This window comes from Trachurus trachurus (genome assembly GCF_905171665.1).
Source record: "Trachurus trachurus genome assembly, chromosome: 5".
NCBI classification, from domain to species: domain Eukaryota; kingdom Metazoa; phylum Chordata; class Actinopteri; order Carangiformes; family Carangidae; genus Trachurus; species Trachurus trachurus.
The window spans coordinates 36,392,347-36,413,579 of record NC_139896.1 but is presented as its reverse complement, the minus strand read 5'-3'; the positions used below and the strand labels follow the sequence as shown (position 1 = coordinate 36,413,579).

Below are 21,233 nucleotides of genomic sequence, written 5' to 3'. Positions count from 1 at the left end.
GACCAGTCCAGAAATGAGGGTAACCTGATTGCCTTGATCCTAAGAGTTTGTTCTTTTCCTCCTTGCTGTGGAATGAAGACAGATCAGTGTGAAACCTCCTACAATAGTTTCTGGCGTCAAGCCAATTCCAGCTTCTTTCGACATAATAAGTATACCCAAAGACGGTACTGAAACCGAGGACCGCACTGAAGAGACCGGAGAGAATGAGAAACCTGAGAGTGTGTTTCTTCATGTTGAGTTGCTGTTGGTTCTCCTCTGTAGATACTGTGTCGCCCAAGGGTCCTTTAGACAATCGAAGGAGCAGCAAGCACCCAATCATGCTGCTGCACCATAGTTTGTTAAGCAAATGAGCCATAGGTGTAAATGAGGTCATTCAAATGTCCTTGAATGGGAAGTATCAACAAAAATTTGTCTTGATTTTGCTGTCAAATACTCATGCCATTCCCAAACATCTGCCCTACCCATTCAGACCACATAGTGATTATAGCACCAAATATTATGTCTACAATAGTGTGTTTTCTCCTGCTCTGCTTGTGAAAGCTTGGCATCTTTCACTTGATCAGGAATGTGTTCCTACTTAAACTGTATATTAACTAGGTTGGTATTGTTGGCCTTATTTCTGACTGATCCTATTTGACACTGGGGTCATACAATTGGTTCAGAGCAATTATTTAAACCTCTCACATATTTTAGTTATGATTTTCACCATCTTCAAAATGTCTTATCAATATTGAGATCTATACATCCCCCCTTATACTGGACACTCATGAATCAGCATCACTGCAACGACTCCACCAAGGTGCATCTCCGGTGTGTGTTTTGAATAAAAGATTTGCTTTTTCACTATGAATATTCGTAGTTTGAATGTTCTCTTTAGAACATCTTTAGCCCTTGGGGCTGTTCTGGGCTCTGTCTTAGGAAAAACATTGATTTGCATTTCAATAGAAACCATGATTGAAAACTTTGTGTTATCTAACCATGTAATCACAGACACACATTTGCTCCATTTACCATCACTACCATGTATTATATTTAAAGTAATAATCAAATTCAAGAGTCTGTTTTAAAACAAACTCATTCAATGAGATAAAATTATGAATATCTCAAGGAAATTTAGATCGAATGCAACTGGACTTGGTTATTTGTCAGTCCAGGTGCATTCGATTTAAATTTCCTTGAGATAACTATGACCTGGACGAATGAGAATATTCACAGGCTTAAAATTATGAATAGTTTGCTTGCAGATGTTAAGTTTTAGCAGTTAGCCATAGACTTGTCTGTTTTATTGGTCCTTTAGCTAAGTATTTTACAGTATTTCACTGCCATATTGGTTTAGGATTAGCTTTAGAAGACCGTAAGGCTTATAAGCACAGCACAACTATATACAGCATGTTTATAATCCTGTACTTACCTGTACCATCCAGAGTTATACTCTTGTGCAAATCCACTTCAAGTTAATTTATGCAAAAGACAGTTGCATTTGCATGTAAGTGCTTAAGTGCTAAATTCATTATTCCCTTCAGATGAGTGTGTGTGTATGTGTGTGCGTGTTGTGTGTACATGAACTGATTGCTTTCTTGAGTACGGCTTTTTAACGTCAAAAAGAATATTTCAAACGTAAATGGTTCTGTTTTAAATCCAGACAAGCACAGCAGACATAAGCTGAAGGCAACTCACAAAGATATTGTCAACAATCACAGTTTATGAATCAGGCACAGATACTGATCATAGAGAAAGCAGGCTTATTTACACATGCAGTATATTATGAAAACAGCCATTTGTTCCAAAAGAGAAGGTAAAAAGTAAAAAAGAATGTGTACCACTGATGTATTTTTCTTATATTCACAAGGAGATAAAGGCCGTCTTTGGAATATTGAACGTGCCACATGTTGTGTTGGAATATCATGGTTTTGTTTACCAGCCTGGGAAGTTGACAACTCTTCTTCCTCTAAAAATGGCTTTTTTTAGGCTTTACCATTCCCAAAGACAGTGAAAAGAGTAGGAACATTTTAGAGTTGCTTAAAAAAAAAAAGTGTCATTTATGTCATCATTAAATCATTATGCAAGCACACAAAAATCAAAATGAAATGTGCTTCGCAACCTCTACCAAACTCGACTTTGACCAAGTCAGTAGTTATAAATGTTTAGTTGTTCATTATGTCAGTATAAAGCACTGAGGCAACATCTGATACTTAAGTAGCATTATTTAATTCCTCTGTAAAACAAAAGGTCATGCTTGCTGCTTGCTATGTTGCTATTTTGCATGTTGCATGCTGTCAGTTGGTCTTTGGTATCTAAGACAAATGTTAACAACGGTAATCTCAATTAAAAAAAAAAAAAATCTCTCAAAGTTTGACAATTTGTTACAAAATACAGCCAACTTAAAAAAAAAAAAATAATTCAGTATCTCTAATTTTTCACTTATTTTTCCCACCTCACTTAACACAGTTGAGGCAATTAATAAGGCTATGAAAACATTTTCTGAATCAATCACATAAAGGAAAACAACAATCAAACAGTGTGTGTCAGTCGTCTTTGCAACAGTACATTAACTGGTCTTCTTTCACCTTCCAGAGCATTCACTGCTTCTTCGTCATGAATCTACAGCACATTTTTAACATATTTTAACATATTTTTGGTGATTGTTCAATGATTACCAAAAGACTGGAAAGAGGGCAGCTAACAAATCTCAGTCAGTGCCCTGCCAATCAGTCTCAGTCCCAAACACAGCGTTTGTAGTCTCCTCTTGACACCAGCAAAGGCCAGTGGTCCCAAGCTTTTCACATTACAGGCATTGTCATTATCGTCATCACAGTGATGAGCTTCATCATTGGTGTCTTCACTGTCCCGGGAGGAGAGGAGGAGGGGAGATGAATCTATTTGGTGGATTCATGTTTAATTTGTCTCAGTGCGTGGACAGTCTTTGAGGCAGCAGAGGGAGTGTTGGATTGTGTGTCCCAGTGGGTGATGGGTAGAACAGGAGGTGGAGGAGGGTGTCTGGATTCACATTTCAGTGTCAGCCACAGGGGTTTGGGTCTGGGAGTGTCCGTTAGTGGTGGGGGCGGGGTTGGTGCCATTCTCTGGTGGAGACTCTCCATTGGCAGTGGGCTTGTCCAGGGGCTCCTGAGGCAGGGGGGCCACGGACACCAGGGTGTTAGCCTGGTTCTCCTCGTCCACCTGGAAAGACTCGGCCTATGGAGAGCACAGAGGCATCACTTGAGATCAGAGTTGACCAGGAGAAGTTGAACACAGACCACTTTAATTTCTCTGTTCAAATATGACTTGCAAACAACCAGGAAAGAGTGTGATTGAGACTGGATTTGTTTTAGTGGGTGGTGTTGAAGAATAAACAAATGCATTCTTTGTGAATGAAGTTTTATGGCTTTCAGCTGTGTGGGCACTCAGTAGGGTGTTGGTCAACAATATGCAATCAAGCTGATTGTTGTACTTCGCCCCTATCTGAAATCACAACCTTTTGTAAGTGACTTGGTGACGTGCTCTGTGTGCCAGCAAGGACTTTGTGGATAATATTTAGTGATTATGACAGAAAGAGAAAGTTATTGGGTGTTAGTGGGTGTGTCCCCACATGAATGATGTCATGAGCTCTTCAGAAAACATGAAAAACTGAAACCATCTGTAGAACCATCTGTTGAAGTAGAAACAGCTTGAGTGCCTCCCATAGAATTCAGTTGACTTTGTGACAAGCAACTGAACAATGTCTATAGTTTCATTGCTTCACGTTCTGTCCAAAGAATCACAACCCTCATTGACTTTAGGCGGGTTGGTGAGGGTTCATTATGTATTTTATTATTGGCCAGTGAGCTGAGACTCTGCACATTCTGCGCACCCTGAAATACAGGAACATGCACAGGCCCGGCAAAGGAGTTGAGAGGGATATCAGAAACTTTATAAAGACTTTGATGATCCACCATTTTCTGATGCTCTTGATTGCTGATGTGACAGTGATGGACAGATCTGTTGTCATTGTGTTTATGAGAAATAGAAAGAGAGAGAGAGAGAGAGAGAGAGAGAGAGAGAGAGAGAGAGAGAGAGAGAGAGAGAGAGAGAGAGAGAGAGAGAGAGGTGGGAATGGGGCGTGGGGGCAAATCAATGCACAACACAGTTGTACAAAGAATTTACATTTTACCCATTTGAAATGGTTACAAAAAAATAGACATTGATCTGTGGCAGGGTGCCACAGATCAATGTCTATTTTTTGAGAAACATTGAGCTTTAACGGCTTAATGCTGCCTTTAGTTAAGAGACGTGGGGGTACAGCATGTCCTTCTTGAGTCAAGAATTGACTGATTGCTAACCGTACATTTAACCTCGAATCAATATGGACGTTTCTCCAACAAACTCACTGTGTAAGGTTTCAGCAGTGAACTGAATTTTGAAGTGCAATTTGATCTTGGTTTTGGTTAACAAAGGATGACTGCCATCCCATAATGCTTTTCCCTGCTCACAAAGCAGCAATGAAGAAGCTACAAACAACACTGGGCTAAGCTATGTCCAGATGAAACTGTCTTTTTAATGTATTCTCTGTCACCTGTCATCTCTGTGATGACATCTCCTATAATGGCAACCTCAATTGAACATGAACAAGATGATGGACATAGTGTCTGTAGTGTAAAAAACAACAGCGTGACACAGCTCCTCTCATCTACTCACCAGTCTGACTCCTTTGGAGTTCTTGCGGTGGGTCTTGAGGTAGTAACCAGCTACCAGTAGTGCAGCCAGCAACAGGCCAGCTAGTAGCAAGGAAACCAGAACCAACTTTGAGTTTTTCCCCCAGCGAGGAACGGCTTCCACCACACCAACCTGAAAACAAAAATCAAGCGAGTCAAGTGGGCTCTTTGTGTTTCTAAAACTGTAGTGTGCGATCCAAACAAATCAGAAATCCTTGTTCAAACTGAAGCTGACACACATGGCCCTGGCAGTGGCATGTGCAGTCACATTTTAATGTCAGGTGTGAACTCACTCACTCAAGCTGTCCACTTGTGATCAGATCACCAATAACGCATGTTAAAGTAAGGTATGAGCAGGGCCATGAAGGCGTTGGACTCAGTTACGACACCTCCATTATCTAGTTACTGCTATCCCATCCATCTTAACTGAGAGTGAGGAAAAACAGCCCCACCCAAAGTCTTTGTTTGTGAAGACGTACTGTGCCCGCAGAATTGGTAGTATTTCCTCTTGCTTTAAAAAGATGGCCATTTGCAGACAGTAAACGGCATAATAAAGAGTAACTGTTTCCTTGAAAGGCGGGTAAATAAGGTTGTTCAGTGTATGGTAAGAGTCGAGGGAAATATATAGAGGGAATAGAATAGAGGGAAATGCAGCGCGTGTCAAATGCAGAGAAAGACAGACACACCCATAACCCCAGATTGTCCCCTAGGTACCGAAAAAAATGTTGTGCTGCTGACAAGTGGATTGTTTGTGGGATTCTTGTTTGTCACACAAACTGTCATCCTGGCAACTTGAAGTTTTTGGAGAACTCAGAGTGCTCTTCTCCTGCTTTGTGTATCTACTTCGATTATGAGTCGACCAGCAAATATTTGATGGCTGAGTCTAGAGGATGTAAGTTATTGCTATAGTTGTTGCTTTATGAGACTATCATTGTGCCTGCTATGATTTACCATTTTGGCTGAATAATATATCTTTGAGTTCATGTCTCGGTCATGATCAGAGAGAAAGTTCAAAACTCATTTGGTGGAGGATAAGCATGTTGCTAATTATGACTTAATGTTTTAAGACAGAAGTCAGCGATCCGGTGGTTTTGGCTAACTTCTTGTCAGCAGATGGAGTTAGCAGTCCCCGCCCTCGTCCCTACGTCACCAGATTCACGCGCATCCCTTGGCTGCACACACAGAGAGGACCGCCCCTTTATGCCGTTCTCTCTCCTCATTGGATAAAGGTTGTAGGATACAAGGAAGTATACAATAAGTTTCCTCCTCGGCTTACAGCAGAGCAGAGTGACTGACAGACCCGTGTTTCAGACCAAACACTCTGTAAGTGATTGCCGTCGGAAGATAGAACTATTTAAGACTTATATTAACACAAACATTCCGCTTACTTGCTTATTTGAAAAATGTTATTGGTGGAACACATGTATAGACCATTTGTACAATAAAATCAAAGTGGTACTTTACCTTATCTTTGATGTTGTCATTGTTGAATTTGTTAGCCATGCCTGAAACATCAGCTGCAAATTGAAAAAAATATATATAAATGATTTCATTCACAGAGAAGTGGAGTTGAAGATGCTACTTAACTCATTCTACTCTGTAGTGATGGGGAAACAAATACAAAATAACTCCCAGTAAAGTAAATTACAAAAATATTGGAGGTTTAGTATCATATTTATTCAATGAACAGCCTCCAGTGATGGAAAGCAACCAAACCATTAACTCTAGTTTTGCTTTTATTTCTCTTCATTATTTTCTTCTGTTGACGTTAGCATGCTAATCAGCTAGCCCCAGTCTGACTGGTCTACCTCATCACTTTTTGATTGAGTCACTGTAGCATCCAGACTACCAGAGTGCACATTACCCCATGTAGTTGGAATAATGGCTGAATTTGTGGATTAGTAACAATTTGTGGATTAGTAACATCTGTAAATGCTAACATTGGCTCTGTAGCAATTTAAAAATAAATACTTGCTTTAAAGTGTGGAGTAATGAAGCTGATATTAATGCAGGTTTACTATGCCTGAAATTTTGAGGTGCAACAAAATTGAAATTTGATAAATGTTAATTACCACAAGAAAACTTACCTTCAACATACTTTCCAGACACAATGATTTCATCAGAGTTGTTATCCTGGTAGAGCTCTAGTTTACAGTCTTCACCACACAGCTCCTGCAAAACACTTTCAATCTTCACTTTGGTGTCTTCCTGCAAGGAGAAAATTTATGATCATTAGTACTGAAAACATTTTCATTTCATTACGTGAATGGTTCCATTTATCAAATCTGAAACTGCTCATTGCACAATGTGACATTTCATTTCTAACCACAATTATCTGGCCCTGAACCTAACATACTGAACCTTCAATATGGCCTTGAATCTTCCACTTATTTTTTCATCCCTATCTTTCTTTCTTCGCCTTTTAGTCTTTCACACAGTAAGGGCTATCACAACCTTGTGTGCAGCCTTTTTCCTCATTTAATCTGATCCAAAAAAAAGTAGGAATCTGCCACTGTGTAGAAGTCTTTGATCTGAGCTCAGGACCGGACATCAGGCTTTCTTTAGAAGACTGTACAGCAGTACACATTGACCCCTGTCTGGAAATCTTTGCTTGAAGATGCTCTTTGTGTGCTGATATTCGCTCATGATATTTTCTCTACTGTGGCACCAGAATTCCGTACAATACAGACACTAGATGAGCCTCTCCATTACTCTGCTTTATGTGAGATATCAACAACACCTGCTTTATTTACGGCTCCAACATCCTTTCATACAATATCTCAGAGAAATGCCAGACGCCATGACAAAACTAATCCACTCCCCAAAAAAACACACCCTCAGACCCTCCCCAGTGTTTCACTCCTTCCTTATTGACCAATGTTGAATGATAAAATGACGTGTTTAAGAAATATTAGTTTACAAGCAAATCGGAGCCAAATGAGATTAAACCATGATTTGTTGCAGCAAACATTTTAGCTAGTCATCTTTATTCCAGATTAGATGAAAAATCACTAAATATTGAATTAGATAGAGCTCAAACCATTCAGTTTTTATTAAGGTAACATTAGGGAAAGCCAATCCTGGCCTGTTGAGTGTCTTTGTGGAAGTGCACCAGGACCTCTCTGATGTACGTATATCTTGCTATATGTAGCTGTTGATGCTTTGTATGAAGGTTAAATAATGCATTTGCTGAGAGTTACAGCAAGTTGACATCACATCTCATGAGTTCAGGCCTCCTCATAGAAGCTGTGGCACCTGTTGACCTTAAAGCTGTTATCTTGGGAGGCTGAAGAATTTGTGATTCCAAACACAAACACAAACACACCCACACACACACACACTGCTGCTTCAGGCCTCTATACATGTACATCAAACATTCTACAGCAGCTGAGCCCACCCACTGTGCCCTCACAGCTCAATCTATGCACTGGCTGAAATCTGTTGGACTTTCCTTCTCTCATATAAGATGTAGACATTAAAAAGCATAGACACACTTTTTTCTCTAGCTTCACTGATTTACAGGCGGCTGCCTCCGCCTCTTAAACAGGGAAAAATGTCCTACTGTGCTCATGTTTAGCAATCTGACAGCCGACTGGCAGCAGCATCAAAACAAAGCTACAGTCAATTTTCCTCCTGTTTTGTTTGTTGCTTTTTGTGCAAGTGTGTATGTGCATGAATATTCTGACCTCCTGCAGGGTCATGTGACCCATGCAAGAGTCTGCGCTGCCCTTCCTGCATCTCTGCAAAACCATTATCATTTCTTTCAGTTCTGTCTCACGCACCGCTTTTATTCTTTATAAATAGATACATAAGAAACGGACAGAGGGAGATGTTTTTAAACTTACACAGCTGGAGGTGGTCTTGAGTTTCAGATTGACAGCATTTTTGTCCTGGACCGCCTCTTTGTTGACACATTCAACATCATCCTGAGGCACTGGCACTGGCACCGGCACACTGGTCTGCAGAGAGAAACCAAGAACTCTGTGATGCTTTGGGTGCGAGAATCCTAGATGGAGCTTCCATTGCAATAGTAATTGGTGGTGTAACTGGTGGACATTGTAATCTCAACATCTAGCCTATAACTTCTTTGTCTACTAACAGATATTCTATATTGATTTTATTTTCTCTTTTTTAATTTATTTAAAACAAATGATGAGAAAATCTATTTGTGTACTTACATCACAGCAGGTTATTGACCATAAAGGAAGTAAAAGAACCATAAGGATCTAAGTGCACAGCGAACAGCCGAGGTGCTGCTAGTGTGGCACAAAACCATAAGGATCTGTTATGCATACACTACAGTACAGATTTGTGTCGAGATTTGGCTGGAAGAACCAAATGAATGTGACCTGTGAATATGCTATTGTCAATGATATGAAAATTTGCCCTCATTTTCTTATGCAAACGTAGTTTCGCACTTTCTTTTTTTTTTTCTTAAATAAGAATCATTTGCAAATACATCATGTCTCAACATCATGAGAAACTTTTGTACATTTAAAAATACAACACAATAGGGTAACAGAAATGTAGCACAAGCAAAATGAATATAGAACAACACTGATAATGTATAGATTCTAATCCTAATTGCACTTGCTTGTAATTCTGAAGTGATCTGAAAGACAGAGTTTGTATTATCTCACCACTGGCTTGTTCCTTGCTCCATCGCCTCTGGCAGGTGCTGGAGTTTCTGCCTCCACAACAGCGGGCGCGTCAGTATGTACCACAACCGTGAGCTGAGTTCCCTTTTCAGTGGAGTCATCGGGAGCTGCAGGGTTGTCCTCCGTGTTCTGTGCGTCTTCTCCGTCGTCCCCTTTTTCCGCTGCTGGTGCCGCTGCTGTAGTCGACTGTTCTGGTTGTACAGACTCCATTGTAGGGAAAACCTGGATTTGGGGATCCTCTGAAAAAAGTAACGTAACTTAAATGTTTGGTTTTAGATATGAAAATAGCAAATGACTTTTAAGTAACAATACATGTTGAGCTGTGTGACTGTGTTTTGAGTTAATGCTCTGAGGTTATATTATACACTACACCAGAAACAATAAGCCAAGTGCAACCCAGGGCCATGATAAACTCTAGGGACACAAGTGAATTTTAATGAATACATACACTGTGTCAAACAAGCTGATACTGTTATGGGCTTATTTCTCCCAAGTCCCATCAGTGCTGATCTCTGTTCATGTTGACATATCAAGCCACAGAGTAAACCTATAAAATATTTATTATAAAGTCTGTGTTTCTTACCAGGAGCTTCAGTATGAATCATGTCTCCTCTTATATGTGGAATGGCTTCAACAGTTGGCGCAGGTGCTGTGACAACTTCCTCTTCCTGTGCCGCCACTCCTGCTGTAAAACAACAACAGCCCCATGTCAAAATTAGATATCACTGGTGTTTCAAAATTGTAGATGACATGGCATATCATTAAAACAGTGGAAACAGTTTAAAAAATATTTTCATTTGTTATTTTTGCCTTAATTGGATAGTTGAGATAATTGGACAGAGACTAAATTCCAGCTAACTCAGAAATCAGAATTTGGTCCCAATCTGAGATGACAGTGTTCCAGTTACTTTTCAGGAACAATAGAGTTGTTAACCTAACCTAACCGTTACTTGTTAGCCAATACCAGATAACAACACTCTCAGCGATAGTTTGAATGTGAAAGCAACTTGACGTGTAGGTAAAAGTTAGACAATTCTGTTGGTATGGCTACAACCAAGTAATAAACCGTGTAATATACAGCTTTTATTCACTGTTCATGCACAGAGCAGACATTTAGAAAAGTTCCTGAGAGTTGGGACGTTTCTGATGACGAAGCCATCTGGGAAGTTGGGAAATCCGACCATAAGCCTAACTCTTACTGGTTTAGTCAGGGTCTAAATTTGTGGATGGGCTGTGCAGCAACACATTACAACAACTCTCACATTGTGAGCTTCAATCGATGAGTCTCAGCAGCGTGGAACTGCCTATAATTAATAACCCACTGGTGGACTGATTCCTCTGCGCAGTGTAAGCAAATAAACTGTCCTTCAGTATGAAAGCTGCCAAAAGCTCTGGCCTCATGTTCACTCCCACTGGGACCAATGCTATGAACCTCTGCAGGGAAATCAGTTGTCTCATGGCAAACATGCTGTGAGCTACACACTGGACCCGTGTCAAATAGTTTTAAAATGTTTGTTTTCATTAAAAAAAAAAAAAAAAAAAAATGCTGTAGACCAGAGTGGTGCAGTTCAGACTAAATTGAGCTAAGAACCAAAGCAAAGAGTTCCGTTTAAATATTAACTTTTTAATGTAATTTTCTATCTGCAACATTTACACGCACATTGTCAGTGCCAAACACCATTAACCGTGCTGGCATTAAATACTGTACATATGAAATGAATATGCACTAAATTGGCATCAGTATTTAATCATGTCACAAATTGATGGATTAAATGATGAATTCATGAATATTTCTGTAGTTTGGCATCTAGTAATGTTTGTAAATTGCACTCATCAGATCAAATTTACCACAGATCAACAGGAGAAAACTGTCTAGCTGCACTTTCTCTTGATGGAGCATTTCCTTGTTAATGTTTTAGAGGACAGTTTTGGATAATGTCTTTTGCTTGTATCTTAATCCATCACCGCTTGTTGGCAGAATTGTTCACAGCCGACAGGTTTTGTGTGGTCTGTAGTGTGTTAGTGATGCGCGTGGCAACCTGTTTTTGAGTGAGGCTGGCGAGAGATGTGAAACTACCGCGCCTGGTGCTTCTATCAAGTGCAGCTCCTCCTAAGAATCATAAGGTGTTTTGTTTTGTCGTATCCCGTTCTCATTCTGCAGGTGTGATTTAATGAAGTTGTGAGTTGCGGTGGCCCAGATGGTGTGCTATCTTAATCACATTTATCACCTCAATGTATGAACTGGTGCAGTGAGCCAGAGCTCTTCGTGGCCTCTCCATAGGATTTCTGTGTGTCTCTAGAGACATCTGCAATGGTGGAAGATTAGGTAACAGATCTTATTGCAGAGGATAAGTGAAGCTGTCTTATCCATGGATCACATTATGAAGTCATTTACTTTGAAATATGATCTTTCTCACTCAGAGTTTTTTCTTTTTTTTTTTTTTTCAAATGATCCTGTGAGTACAGTGACTCGCTTAAGACTGAGCATGAATAGGAGATACAAAATAAGTGTGAGTGGAATGATTTTCCATCAACCCTGTTAAACCGTTGAATGCCCTGAGTAAATGTGCCACTGAAAGGTGCCAGGTAATGATGTCTTTGAAAACATCACTTTTTCCATTGTACCATTTTCCAGTTTGGAGGGAGCCGTATGACTTTGGGGAAGAGTCCTTGATAAATTGCAACACTATATCATCAAAGCCTTGATGGGTGTAATTTTGTTGTAATAACCTGGATAACTTTCAAGGCATGGTTCTCAGTGCTAATTTATAAAATATGCCACCACACCCTGCAGCCGCTGAACTAACAGACCTCAGGTCGCTATTGCTGTAATTTGCTCTGGTCAAATTGCATTGGTGGGATGCAGAAGCTGAACCTGAGTACCCAGAATGCATTCCCTATCCCAGATCTCCTTTTCTCCTTCTAACAACAACAGCATTACCTCATTCTCAAAACATTCCCATAATGCCTTACCTCTGCAGATCTCATTACCTCTCTCCCCCTCTCACTTTCTCATTCCTTACTGCTTGTCAGATTACTCTTGTGACTGTGATCATAGGTTTGTAATCGCAGTTGCTGCAACTAACTTTGTAAACATGAGGTGGGATTTAATCACTGCTTTTCTTTAAAGCGTTCATAGAATAGGCTTTCTTATTGCAGCTCAGTACAGCAGTTACAGTAAGAGATGACAAACTCCTGCAGGACGGAGCTAAAGGTTCACTTCATTCATCCTGAAGAGTGCAGACCATTTGAAAAATGGTTAAAGCGCAGTGTGGTTTGAACATTTCAGTAATATACTACTCAAAAAACCTGATTTAGATCAAATTTATTTGAATGTTTTGATTTATAGTCCAAAGAATCTATTTTGCTCCAGGCCCTGTGTGAGATGTTTTTTCATCTCTGCTGCTCTGTCGTTTCCTCATGCCTCATGCCTCACCATCTCCACTCACTACTTGAGGCCTCACACATGGGGACACACTGTATATTCACACAATGGTGACACTGTGACACATGTCCACTGACTTCCTTCGATAAATCAATGTGACAGACAGGTGCCACAAGTACTGAGTAAACGCTGTGTGTGCCACACTAGCAGGTGGGGCTGTAATCTCCAAGGAGGTCCTCAAGCATGCTTAATGTTAGCAACTGTCCACCTCAGCTGTCTGTCACACTGCATTTATACAAGGGGAAAAACAACTTTAGCACATACAGAGGGTTTCATTTGAATAAGAAAATACATCACAGTCACTTGCCTCCAGGCGGTTTTGCAGTTTTTTTGCTTCCATGTCATGTCTATAATAAAAACTCTGTTGTGGACCTGCTCAGGTTTCACCACTGAGCCAGAATGTAGCCACATTTAGTGCCTCATCTCAGTCTGCAGGGTATCAGGGCCAGTAGTGTGGGTGTAGACCAGCAACAGGTCAAGGGCTCGCTGACCTTGTAAGTCAGTCTTTTTTAGACTCCTTTCACATCATGTAGCCTACAGCTGCCATCCCTCTTCCATCCCTGGGTGGTCTGCTTGTTTATTGAACAGGAAGAGACGAGAGAGACGGTCAGACATAAATCAGTGCCACAGAGCAGAGGAGCTCAAATGTGAAATGTAATGTGAAATGTAAACTGTGTGATGACTTTCTGTCATTGGGTGAGTTGTAGCAGATGTGATGGTAAAACCTTTGTCAGTGGTGTGGTAGAATGACATAAAATGTGGAGACAAAGAGCCGGTTGCAGATTAGTATGTTTAGTTAGAGGTAACAGTCTCTGATGGGGAATCTGTTTTTCCTTTAGAACCCGAGTAGCACTGGTCATATTTAAAAGGAGTTTAGGTTGGACATGTTTGGGGGATGAAGAATAATTTTAAATATCTACTCTAAAAGGCAACTGTGTTTTAATAGAGTTGTGCTAATGATGTCATGCCTGTGTGTAAAACTCACACGGCCAGTCAACTCCGTCCAGCTATCTGACCCGCCATCACTCATTTCACACAGACTGTCCTGACAGCCCAGAGCCCAGATGGAACAGTTGCCTGTTGTGTGCAGCGCTTACAGAGGCGGCATGATCTGAGCCAGCCTCTTCTTTTATTGTTTTGTTTTGATTGTAGACACTAAATGCCTCAGGTCATTTTCCCATTCTTCTGAAATCAAACGGTCATATTGAGCCGACGTTGGTTGTGTGATGAATGCGGTGGCGTCACAGCCCCCCAGCACACTTCCTGGCTGTGTGACCTCTGACCCCCCTCGGTGCCTCGCTGGCCTCCTCCCTCCATTCTCTCACTCAACAGCAGCGACGGCTTCATTCACTGTTTGCACTAATGCGCACATATATTTGAGACATTCACTTGATGCCTCGTATCCCCACATACATCCACCCACACTTGTCTTTCATTCCTTCTCTTTATGTAATGTTCCAGCGCAGCCAAAACATCAGTCATCGCTCACGTGTCTTGGCATTATTGCGCAAACACAATAAACGTAACCCAGTCGTCCTAATCAGCTCTGACTCCATATGTTATACAGCATTGGGGACTTGACTTCACTGCTCTCTTGAAGATTTTCCCACCAGATTTCTCTGAGTGACGGCTGTGGTCTGGAAATGCTCCACCCCACACCCCCCTCCATCTCCTGGGACTCCGGATGGAGGAATGCAGCCGGCTTTGGAAGAGGACGAGGCTGCAGCTCCACGCCCTCCTCCCTCCCAGCTCACCATGTCTGCTCGCCCTCTCCCAGTCACGCACGGCTACTTCCAGGCATCTATCAAGGTGCGATGCAGGCCTTCACACCTCCCATGGTGTATAGTTTAATATAAAGCAACACACAAGGAGTCATAACAGCTCATTTCTCTCCTGTGGTGCCAGGAAGCTCTCTCTCAGGCTTGCTTCATGGTGCATCTCATGACTAAATACGTACACATGTCTTTGGACTTAAAGGAATAGTTCACTCAAAATTGAAATTTCACTCATTATCTACTCACCCTCATGTCGACTAAGGGCTGGGAGAAGTTTCAGAGTTATCCGTGGCTACCAACTATCTTCGTAACAAAAAGACACACCAAAAAACATCCAGATACCTCCATAGTGCTCATATGTAATGTCCGTCTTGTATTGAAGCCCCGAAATGCGAGATTGTTGCGAAAAAAATGTAATAAGTCTATATTTCAAGCTTGTTTGTCGGACATTACATATGAGCAGCATGGAGGTATTTGGATGTTTTTGGTGTGTCTTTTTGTTACGAAGACAGTTGGTATCCATTTGCAACCGTTATATTGACATGAATTTTGGGTGAACTATTCTTTTAAATTTGCATTAGTGCATCTTGTGCCATTCTTAATGGCTTTAACCCTGGAGACTTGACCTGAAGCGTACTTGACCGACCAGCCATTTCTTCTATTTCCTCCAACAATTCAACCGATGCACCTATTCACCAAAAACGTGAAACAGCTGTTGGATGTTTTTACTAAGTAGACCTTCCTATAGCTTTGGGCCTCTGGTCCCAGCCTGGCCGGTGCTGCATGTTCAGGAGGAGCAACCTCCATATCTCTTAAGCCCCTGGCCTCTCCCCGCATCTGTTGAGAAAAACCCTGTCCTGTGTAATGGGCCATGTGGAGGTGATAATGGTCTCTGGACCACCACCAAGTCCCAGCCCCTTCCTGACACATACAGAGTGCCATATGACAAAGTGTTTTCATAGAACCAAGACAGTAATTTATCTCACACTTGAATCTCACAAATCAAGCTGGCAGCTGTGACCAGCGCCAAAACCCATTTTTTGCTGTTGGATCTGAATGAAGATGTCTTCACTGCTCTGACTGAGTGCGTGAGAGTCTGTTCAGCTACGACAGCTCCTATAAACACTCAAGACATATCACCGCCCCTTTTTCTATCAAGGTTATGGTACATATTCCTGGGAATATTCCCTGTATATTTATCTTCAGCATGTGCATGAAAGCGTTCCACAGTCTTGATGGAGTTGGGTCTGTGGTGTGATGATCCAGCATGTTAAGGTCCCCAGTCTGGGACTCGCCCACTGGCTGATCACCAACAGCCACTACTAATTACAAAACCATTATGATTTCAGGGAAGTATTTAGGTTGGATTTGGTAAATGCAATTTAAATGCAGGTGTTCTTAATTGTGCATTGGTTCCATGCCTCCTATACAGTGTAACACAATACATGTACACATATTGTGGATACAACACAGCACAAACATTACGGCTAAATTTACTTCCATCAAAGTGGAATACTTCATTCTGCTGCCTCTGGACTTGGCACAAATAACTACATTTCTCATGTCAAAGTGCCTCTTTAGAGACTCTCTGACATCACTCTGGCATATGTTGGATAGAAATTTGATCCAAGTGCACACCTCCACTTCACCCAATGCTCTACAGCATGAATACAAAAAAACACGAATAAGGTGCAGACATTATATTTTATAATCCCTTTGATGACTTTTCATTCGAAATGATTCATAACTTATTTGAGTTATGCCATTTTAGAAATGGCACTGTAAACCTGTTTAAAAATATGATAATTATGTTGGCATATCATTAAAAAGTTACTCATAAGTTCATATTTTGGAAATTTGGACATATATTCCTCATCTGTGTGGTCTTCTCTTGTTGGTATCTCCTGACAGTATTCTGCATAAATGAACACACCTTTTCCTTCCGTGTTGCTTTCCATATCAGTGCTCTCATTTCTTAATATCCTGTGGCCCTTAAAGAATCTGAATTTTAGAGTTAAGAGCTGGCAGAGGAATGTGACATTGGAACCCAGTCCCACAGGGTTAAATATGCTCTGCAACTCTACCCTCTTTGAAACAACAGACTGCTGACCCCTCCACGCTGACCCACCCCCCTGTCGGTCCTGTCACAGCGATTAATAGCAGAACCTGGGCCATTCTCCTCTCTTGGCAGGAAAGCAACTGGATCTCATGGTTTCAATCAGTGGCTCCGAGCCGCCCCTTCGCTTCACCAAGTGTGCCCAGCTGCAGCGCTGATCCAGCCCAACCCCGAGGCCACCGCCGCTCCTCATCCAGAGAGCCATGCCTGTTTCTAGGGACTCACAATCAGGAAACATGACATCTGCTTTCAATTGGCAGCATTATATCACCCCACAACCCCCACCTCACTCACCCCTCCCATCTCCCCCCAACACACGCTCACGATTGACCGCTACAGTTTAACTGCCTTGTGCTTTACCTGGAATGAGCCGGTCTGCTTTGAGCGTACACAGGTAGACGGTTGGGGGATCTTGTTGCAGTGGGAGACATATCTGGCTGTCAATAGCTCGGGGGCTCCACATTGATTTTGTCCAGAGAGTATTTGAGTCTTACTATATGTTTCAAAAAGTCTACCAGTGTAATTGCCTGCAAACATAACCAGGAGGGGTATTGAAAAACAGCCATAATAATAGGCCATTAAGATGCTGAAATGAAGAGCTCTTTGTCGATGTGCAAAGATTTGTTCTCTGCTTTAAAAAGATCAATTGTTTTCATTTAGAGCTTTTTTAAATTATTTATTTCAGTATGTGTGTATCCAATTTAGGGGTCAGGGCGCAGCACTTTACATTCGATGAAGCAGCTCGTTTAGCTCCGCCATATCAGTACCTGTTGGATAAATACAAGCACAGAGGCTGGAGAAAGTTGAAAGACGAAGACCGAGTGGAAGAGCTGCTTTCTCTTATTAGCAGGATGAAAAACACTATCCTAAGTGAATAAGAATCTTATGGATGTGTGTGTTCCCCCCCCAGATGCTGTGCTCTCCACCACCGGCGCTTTTCTTCGTGAGAGGATTGAGCGCTCTGTTGTCAACATTGTTTCTGTGAGTCTCTTTCCATGCATCTGCTACTTCAATGGGTACAACACAAACAATGATTTCCATAATTACATGCTGTGGGGTTTGCAGAAAGGTTGGGCAGGGTTCGCTGCTTAACTAGAGAACCTCCTAAAACCACTTCACAGCGCCGGCAGAGCTTAAACCGTATTATGAAAATTGTTTGTAAGTACAGTTTTAAGATATTTGAAGCGAGACCTTTCTGAGCACGAGACGCTCCAGTAATGTCACAGACAACAAAGTAAATCTGAGCAAGTTTTGCCCCCCCCCCCTTCCATATTCTGCTTCAGCTCGTGCCTCTGAGTGCTTTTCTTAAAAAGAGGTCTGCTAAACAGGCTCAACAGGGGTTTTTCCCCAGTGTACATCCCTCCACCCCTCTGATTGTCAGGGTAACCGTTACGCTCACCAACATCTGTGAATCTGATGTGACCTCATCACAGTGAAGTTGTTCAGTAAGCCCATCTTTCCACCACTTACATAACGGCCCTGCTCCCATCTCCCAGGTTGACTAGACATTTCAACAAGAGGGATTTTCTTCTGACTCCAGAGGCAGATGTTTTATCATCTAGTAGACTCAAGTGGTCTTCTTTTTTCTTGTTGTATATCCAGTCTGTATGAAATCTGAGATTTGCTCCACTACCATTCATCTTTTTTTTTCTTTCTCCATGGCCCAACTGCAGAGTGTCACATGTTTTCAGTTGCTTTGTGTTTGTGATTTTCAGGAAAGATAAACATTGCAGTGCACATCAAGAGATGGATTTTCTTTTCTTTACAAAAGCAGAAATAAAAGCTTTTGGTGCCTCTATAGATTGAAATGCTGTCAAGGCACTTTTATTTTCCAAAGCAGATATAGCTGCTTCTCACTGCTGATGATCTCATCCCCATAAGCTATATCCCATGAACAAGACAGGAGGTTTGAATTAAGCAGTTTTGTGTGCAATTTGTTTCCAGCCACAACAGAGAGCTCTGCAGATGATAGAATGGCTATAGTTCATTCTCAGCTCCGTTCTCCTGACGTCTTGGTCTCGCCTTTTGTTTACTTTGCTCAGAAATTGGTTTGAAACAACTCGTATATCTAAGTTTCTCAGACATTTCTCTTTTTCCCCTCTCCATATGATTTATCTCTTAATTTCCCTCCTACCACAGCAGACAGTTAATGGACTGAAGTGGAGTTGTCCACAGTCACATGTGAATTGATCTACAACTTCAAGCTACATTTGTAGCAACAAATACAGATCTCATTGCCTTTGTTGGTCAAATTTTTAAGACATGCTCTCCTTTTGAATAAGTGTTAAAGGAGAATTCCGGTCATTTTTGACCCCTAAATCATTGTCCTGATGGTCACCCAGTGTTGGTTGGAGCAAAAAACGTGACTAAAATTGATGCAGGCAAACCAGAGTTACCATGGCTACCCGGCACTAGGGATAGCCACAATGCTAACCTATGGGGGCAATTCTTTCAACCACAACAAACACTCAAAAAACTATCAAATATCTGGTACATGACTGGAATCCTTATGACACACCACTGGACTCATAAACTGTACAGTTTTACTGAGTATAAACAGTATAAACTTTGTGTTTTTGCATGTAGACACTCACCTCAGACAGCCGAACTCTGAAACATCCTGGAAAGACATTACTATCCCATCACAGAGCGCCTGCTCTCCCCGCCACAGAAACTAACACTTTTTCCTTGTTGTGATGATTTCTTTACAAAAGTAAACGGTGGAGCAGTGCAGTGGTAATGTCCAAAATATCTCTGACCGTTTATTTTAGTAAAGAAATCATCACAACAAGGAAGAAGTGTTTGTTTCTGTGGCGGAGAGAGAAGGCGCTCTGTGATGGGATAGTAATGTCTTTCCAGGATGTTTCAGAGTTCAGCTGTCTGAGGTGAGTGACTACATGCAGAAACACAAAGTTTATACTGTTTATACTGAACACTATATGAGTTCAGTGGTGTCATAAGGATTCCAGTCATGTACCATAGATATGTGTTTTTTGAGTGTTTGTTGTGGTTGAAAGAATTGCCCCCATAGGTTAGCATTGTCGCTATCGCTAGCGCCGTCTAGCCATGGTGTAACTCTGGTTTGCCTGCATCAATTTTAGTCACGTTTTTTGCTCCCCCCTAAATCGTTTGACCATCAGGACAACGATTTAGGGGTTAAAAATGACCGGAATTCTCCTTTAACACTTACTCAAAAGGAGAGCATGTCTTAAACATTTGACCAACAAAGGCAATGAGATCTGTATTTGTTGCTACAAATGTAGCTTGAAGTTGTAGATCAATTCACATGTGACTGTGGACAACCATCAGGACAACAATTTAGGGGTTAAAAATGACCGGAATTCTCCTTTCATTTCTTGTTACTCTTAACTTTGTATCTAGACTCTAGCACACTTCCCTCTACCTGATACAAGTCAATGAAAAACTTTCAAGATTTCAACTCATTATCAAACGTGAATACATGAAAAAAAGTGGCTTAAATAAATGTTAACATACCATAGATGACTACTGCCTTTAGATGCAATTAGATCATATCATGTGATATAAGCAGTTTCTATATTGCTGCAATTGTTCTTACATGGATATCAGCAATGTTGTCTTTATGCATAGTTTCACATCAGACATCCTTGATGCCTCACTAAAAGCACCCACTATATCAGCACCGCCACATTTGAAATGCACATTAACAACCGAACTCCACCCTCCCTTCACGCACGTTTTCAGCGGGCCTCGCATTACAACCAGCTAAATATAAATACACATTTCTCACAGTCCTTGAAGACCATGGGAATCAAGTCAATGAAATAGCACCAGAGGACAGTTCACTAATGCTTCAAAACTGGACAGTGGAAAGCGAAAAGAACATTTATGAAAAAAGCAAAAAGCCACTGTTAATGAGTACTAAATCCAGAATAGGAATCATAAATCAAAAATGATTACTTAAAACTTCTCCATTGCTCCGTTATCTATAAGCCTTATCTATAAAATGATTGCTTTGTTTGCAGAGCTGTAATGTTTTTCTCTCTGCGTCTGGGGGAGAAACATCTTTCATCAAACCCTTTTCAAAACACATGAAACCTCATCTGTTATAGATTTGTCTTAAGTGTGTGGAGATAAGTATTTTAGCAATCCAGCAAGTAAAAGGGTTGTAGGGTTAAACCTGGATTCAACTCTAAGACCATTCAAACAAACACTTCTCCACCCCAACCCCACCACTCTGTCCTCCCTCCCTCACTGTAGATAGCCACACAATCCCTGAGAAGTTTAGCCTCTTTTTTCTTTTTTCCCACCACTTACCATTTAGTAGAGAAGTGATGAGTAGCAAAGCAAAAGCCAACATTTTGCAAAAGTGTTCTGGTCTCTTTGCAGATGATGCTGCCATTCTCATCCTGAGCGCGCACACGTCCGATGGGTGGGAGTGAAAAAGGGAGGGAAAGAAAAAAGCTGGTTGAGCCTGAGCAGTTTAGGGTTTCCTCTTACCCGGAGTGGGACAGGGTGGATAAAGCACCACTTGTGTTCTGTCAGTTTTTATACAGGCCCCCCCCCCTTCCT

The 21,233-nt window shown here is 41.3% G+C and overlaps 1 protein-coding gene across 1 annotated transcript; it reads right to left on the bottom strand.

Annotated features, from left to right (window-relative positions):
• Nucleotides 1–2,799: 2,799 nt before the first annotated feature.
• Nucleotides 2,800–21,093, bottom strand: LOC310986658 (uncharacterized protein). Its single transcript, XM_083972683.1, has 8 exons — nt 20,979–21,093; nt 9,930–10,031; nt 9,329–9,585; nt 8,534–8,647; nt 6,776–6,896; nt 6,153–6,205; nt 4,672–4,821; nt 2,800–3,192 (listed from the first exon to the last, which is right to left on the bottom strand). The coding sequence occupies exons 1-8, from the start codon at nt 21,067–21,069 to the stop codon at nt 3,004–3,006; spliced, it is 1,077 nt and encodes a 358-aa protein (XP_083828809.1). The 5' UTR covers nt 21,070–21,093; the 3' UTR covers nt 2,800–3,003.
• Nucleotides 21,094–21,233: the final 140 nt, after the last annotated feature.

Excerpts from the sequence above, each read along its gene's own strand:
- LOC310986658 (XM_083972683.1), bottom strand. The coding sequence starts at position 21,069 with ATGAGAATGGCAGCATCATCTGCAAAGAGACCAGAACACTTTTGCAAA. Across the intron at positions 9,586-9,929 it reads GATTCATACTGAAGCTCCTG|AGGATCCCCAAATCCAGGTT; the intron begins GTAAGAAACACA and ends TACTTTTTTCAG. Across the intron at positions 6,897-8,533 it reads TCAAGACCACCTCCAGCTGT|GAAGACACCAAAGTGAAGAT; the intron begins GTAAGTTTAAAA and ends TTCTCCTTGCAG.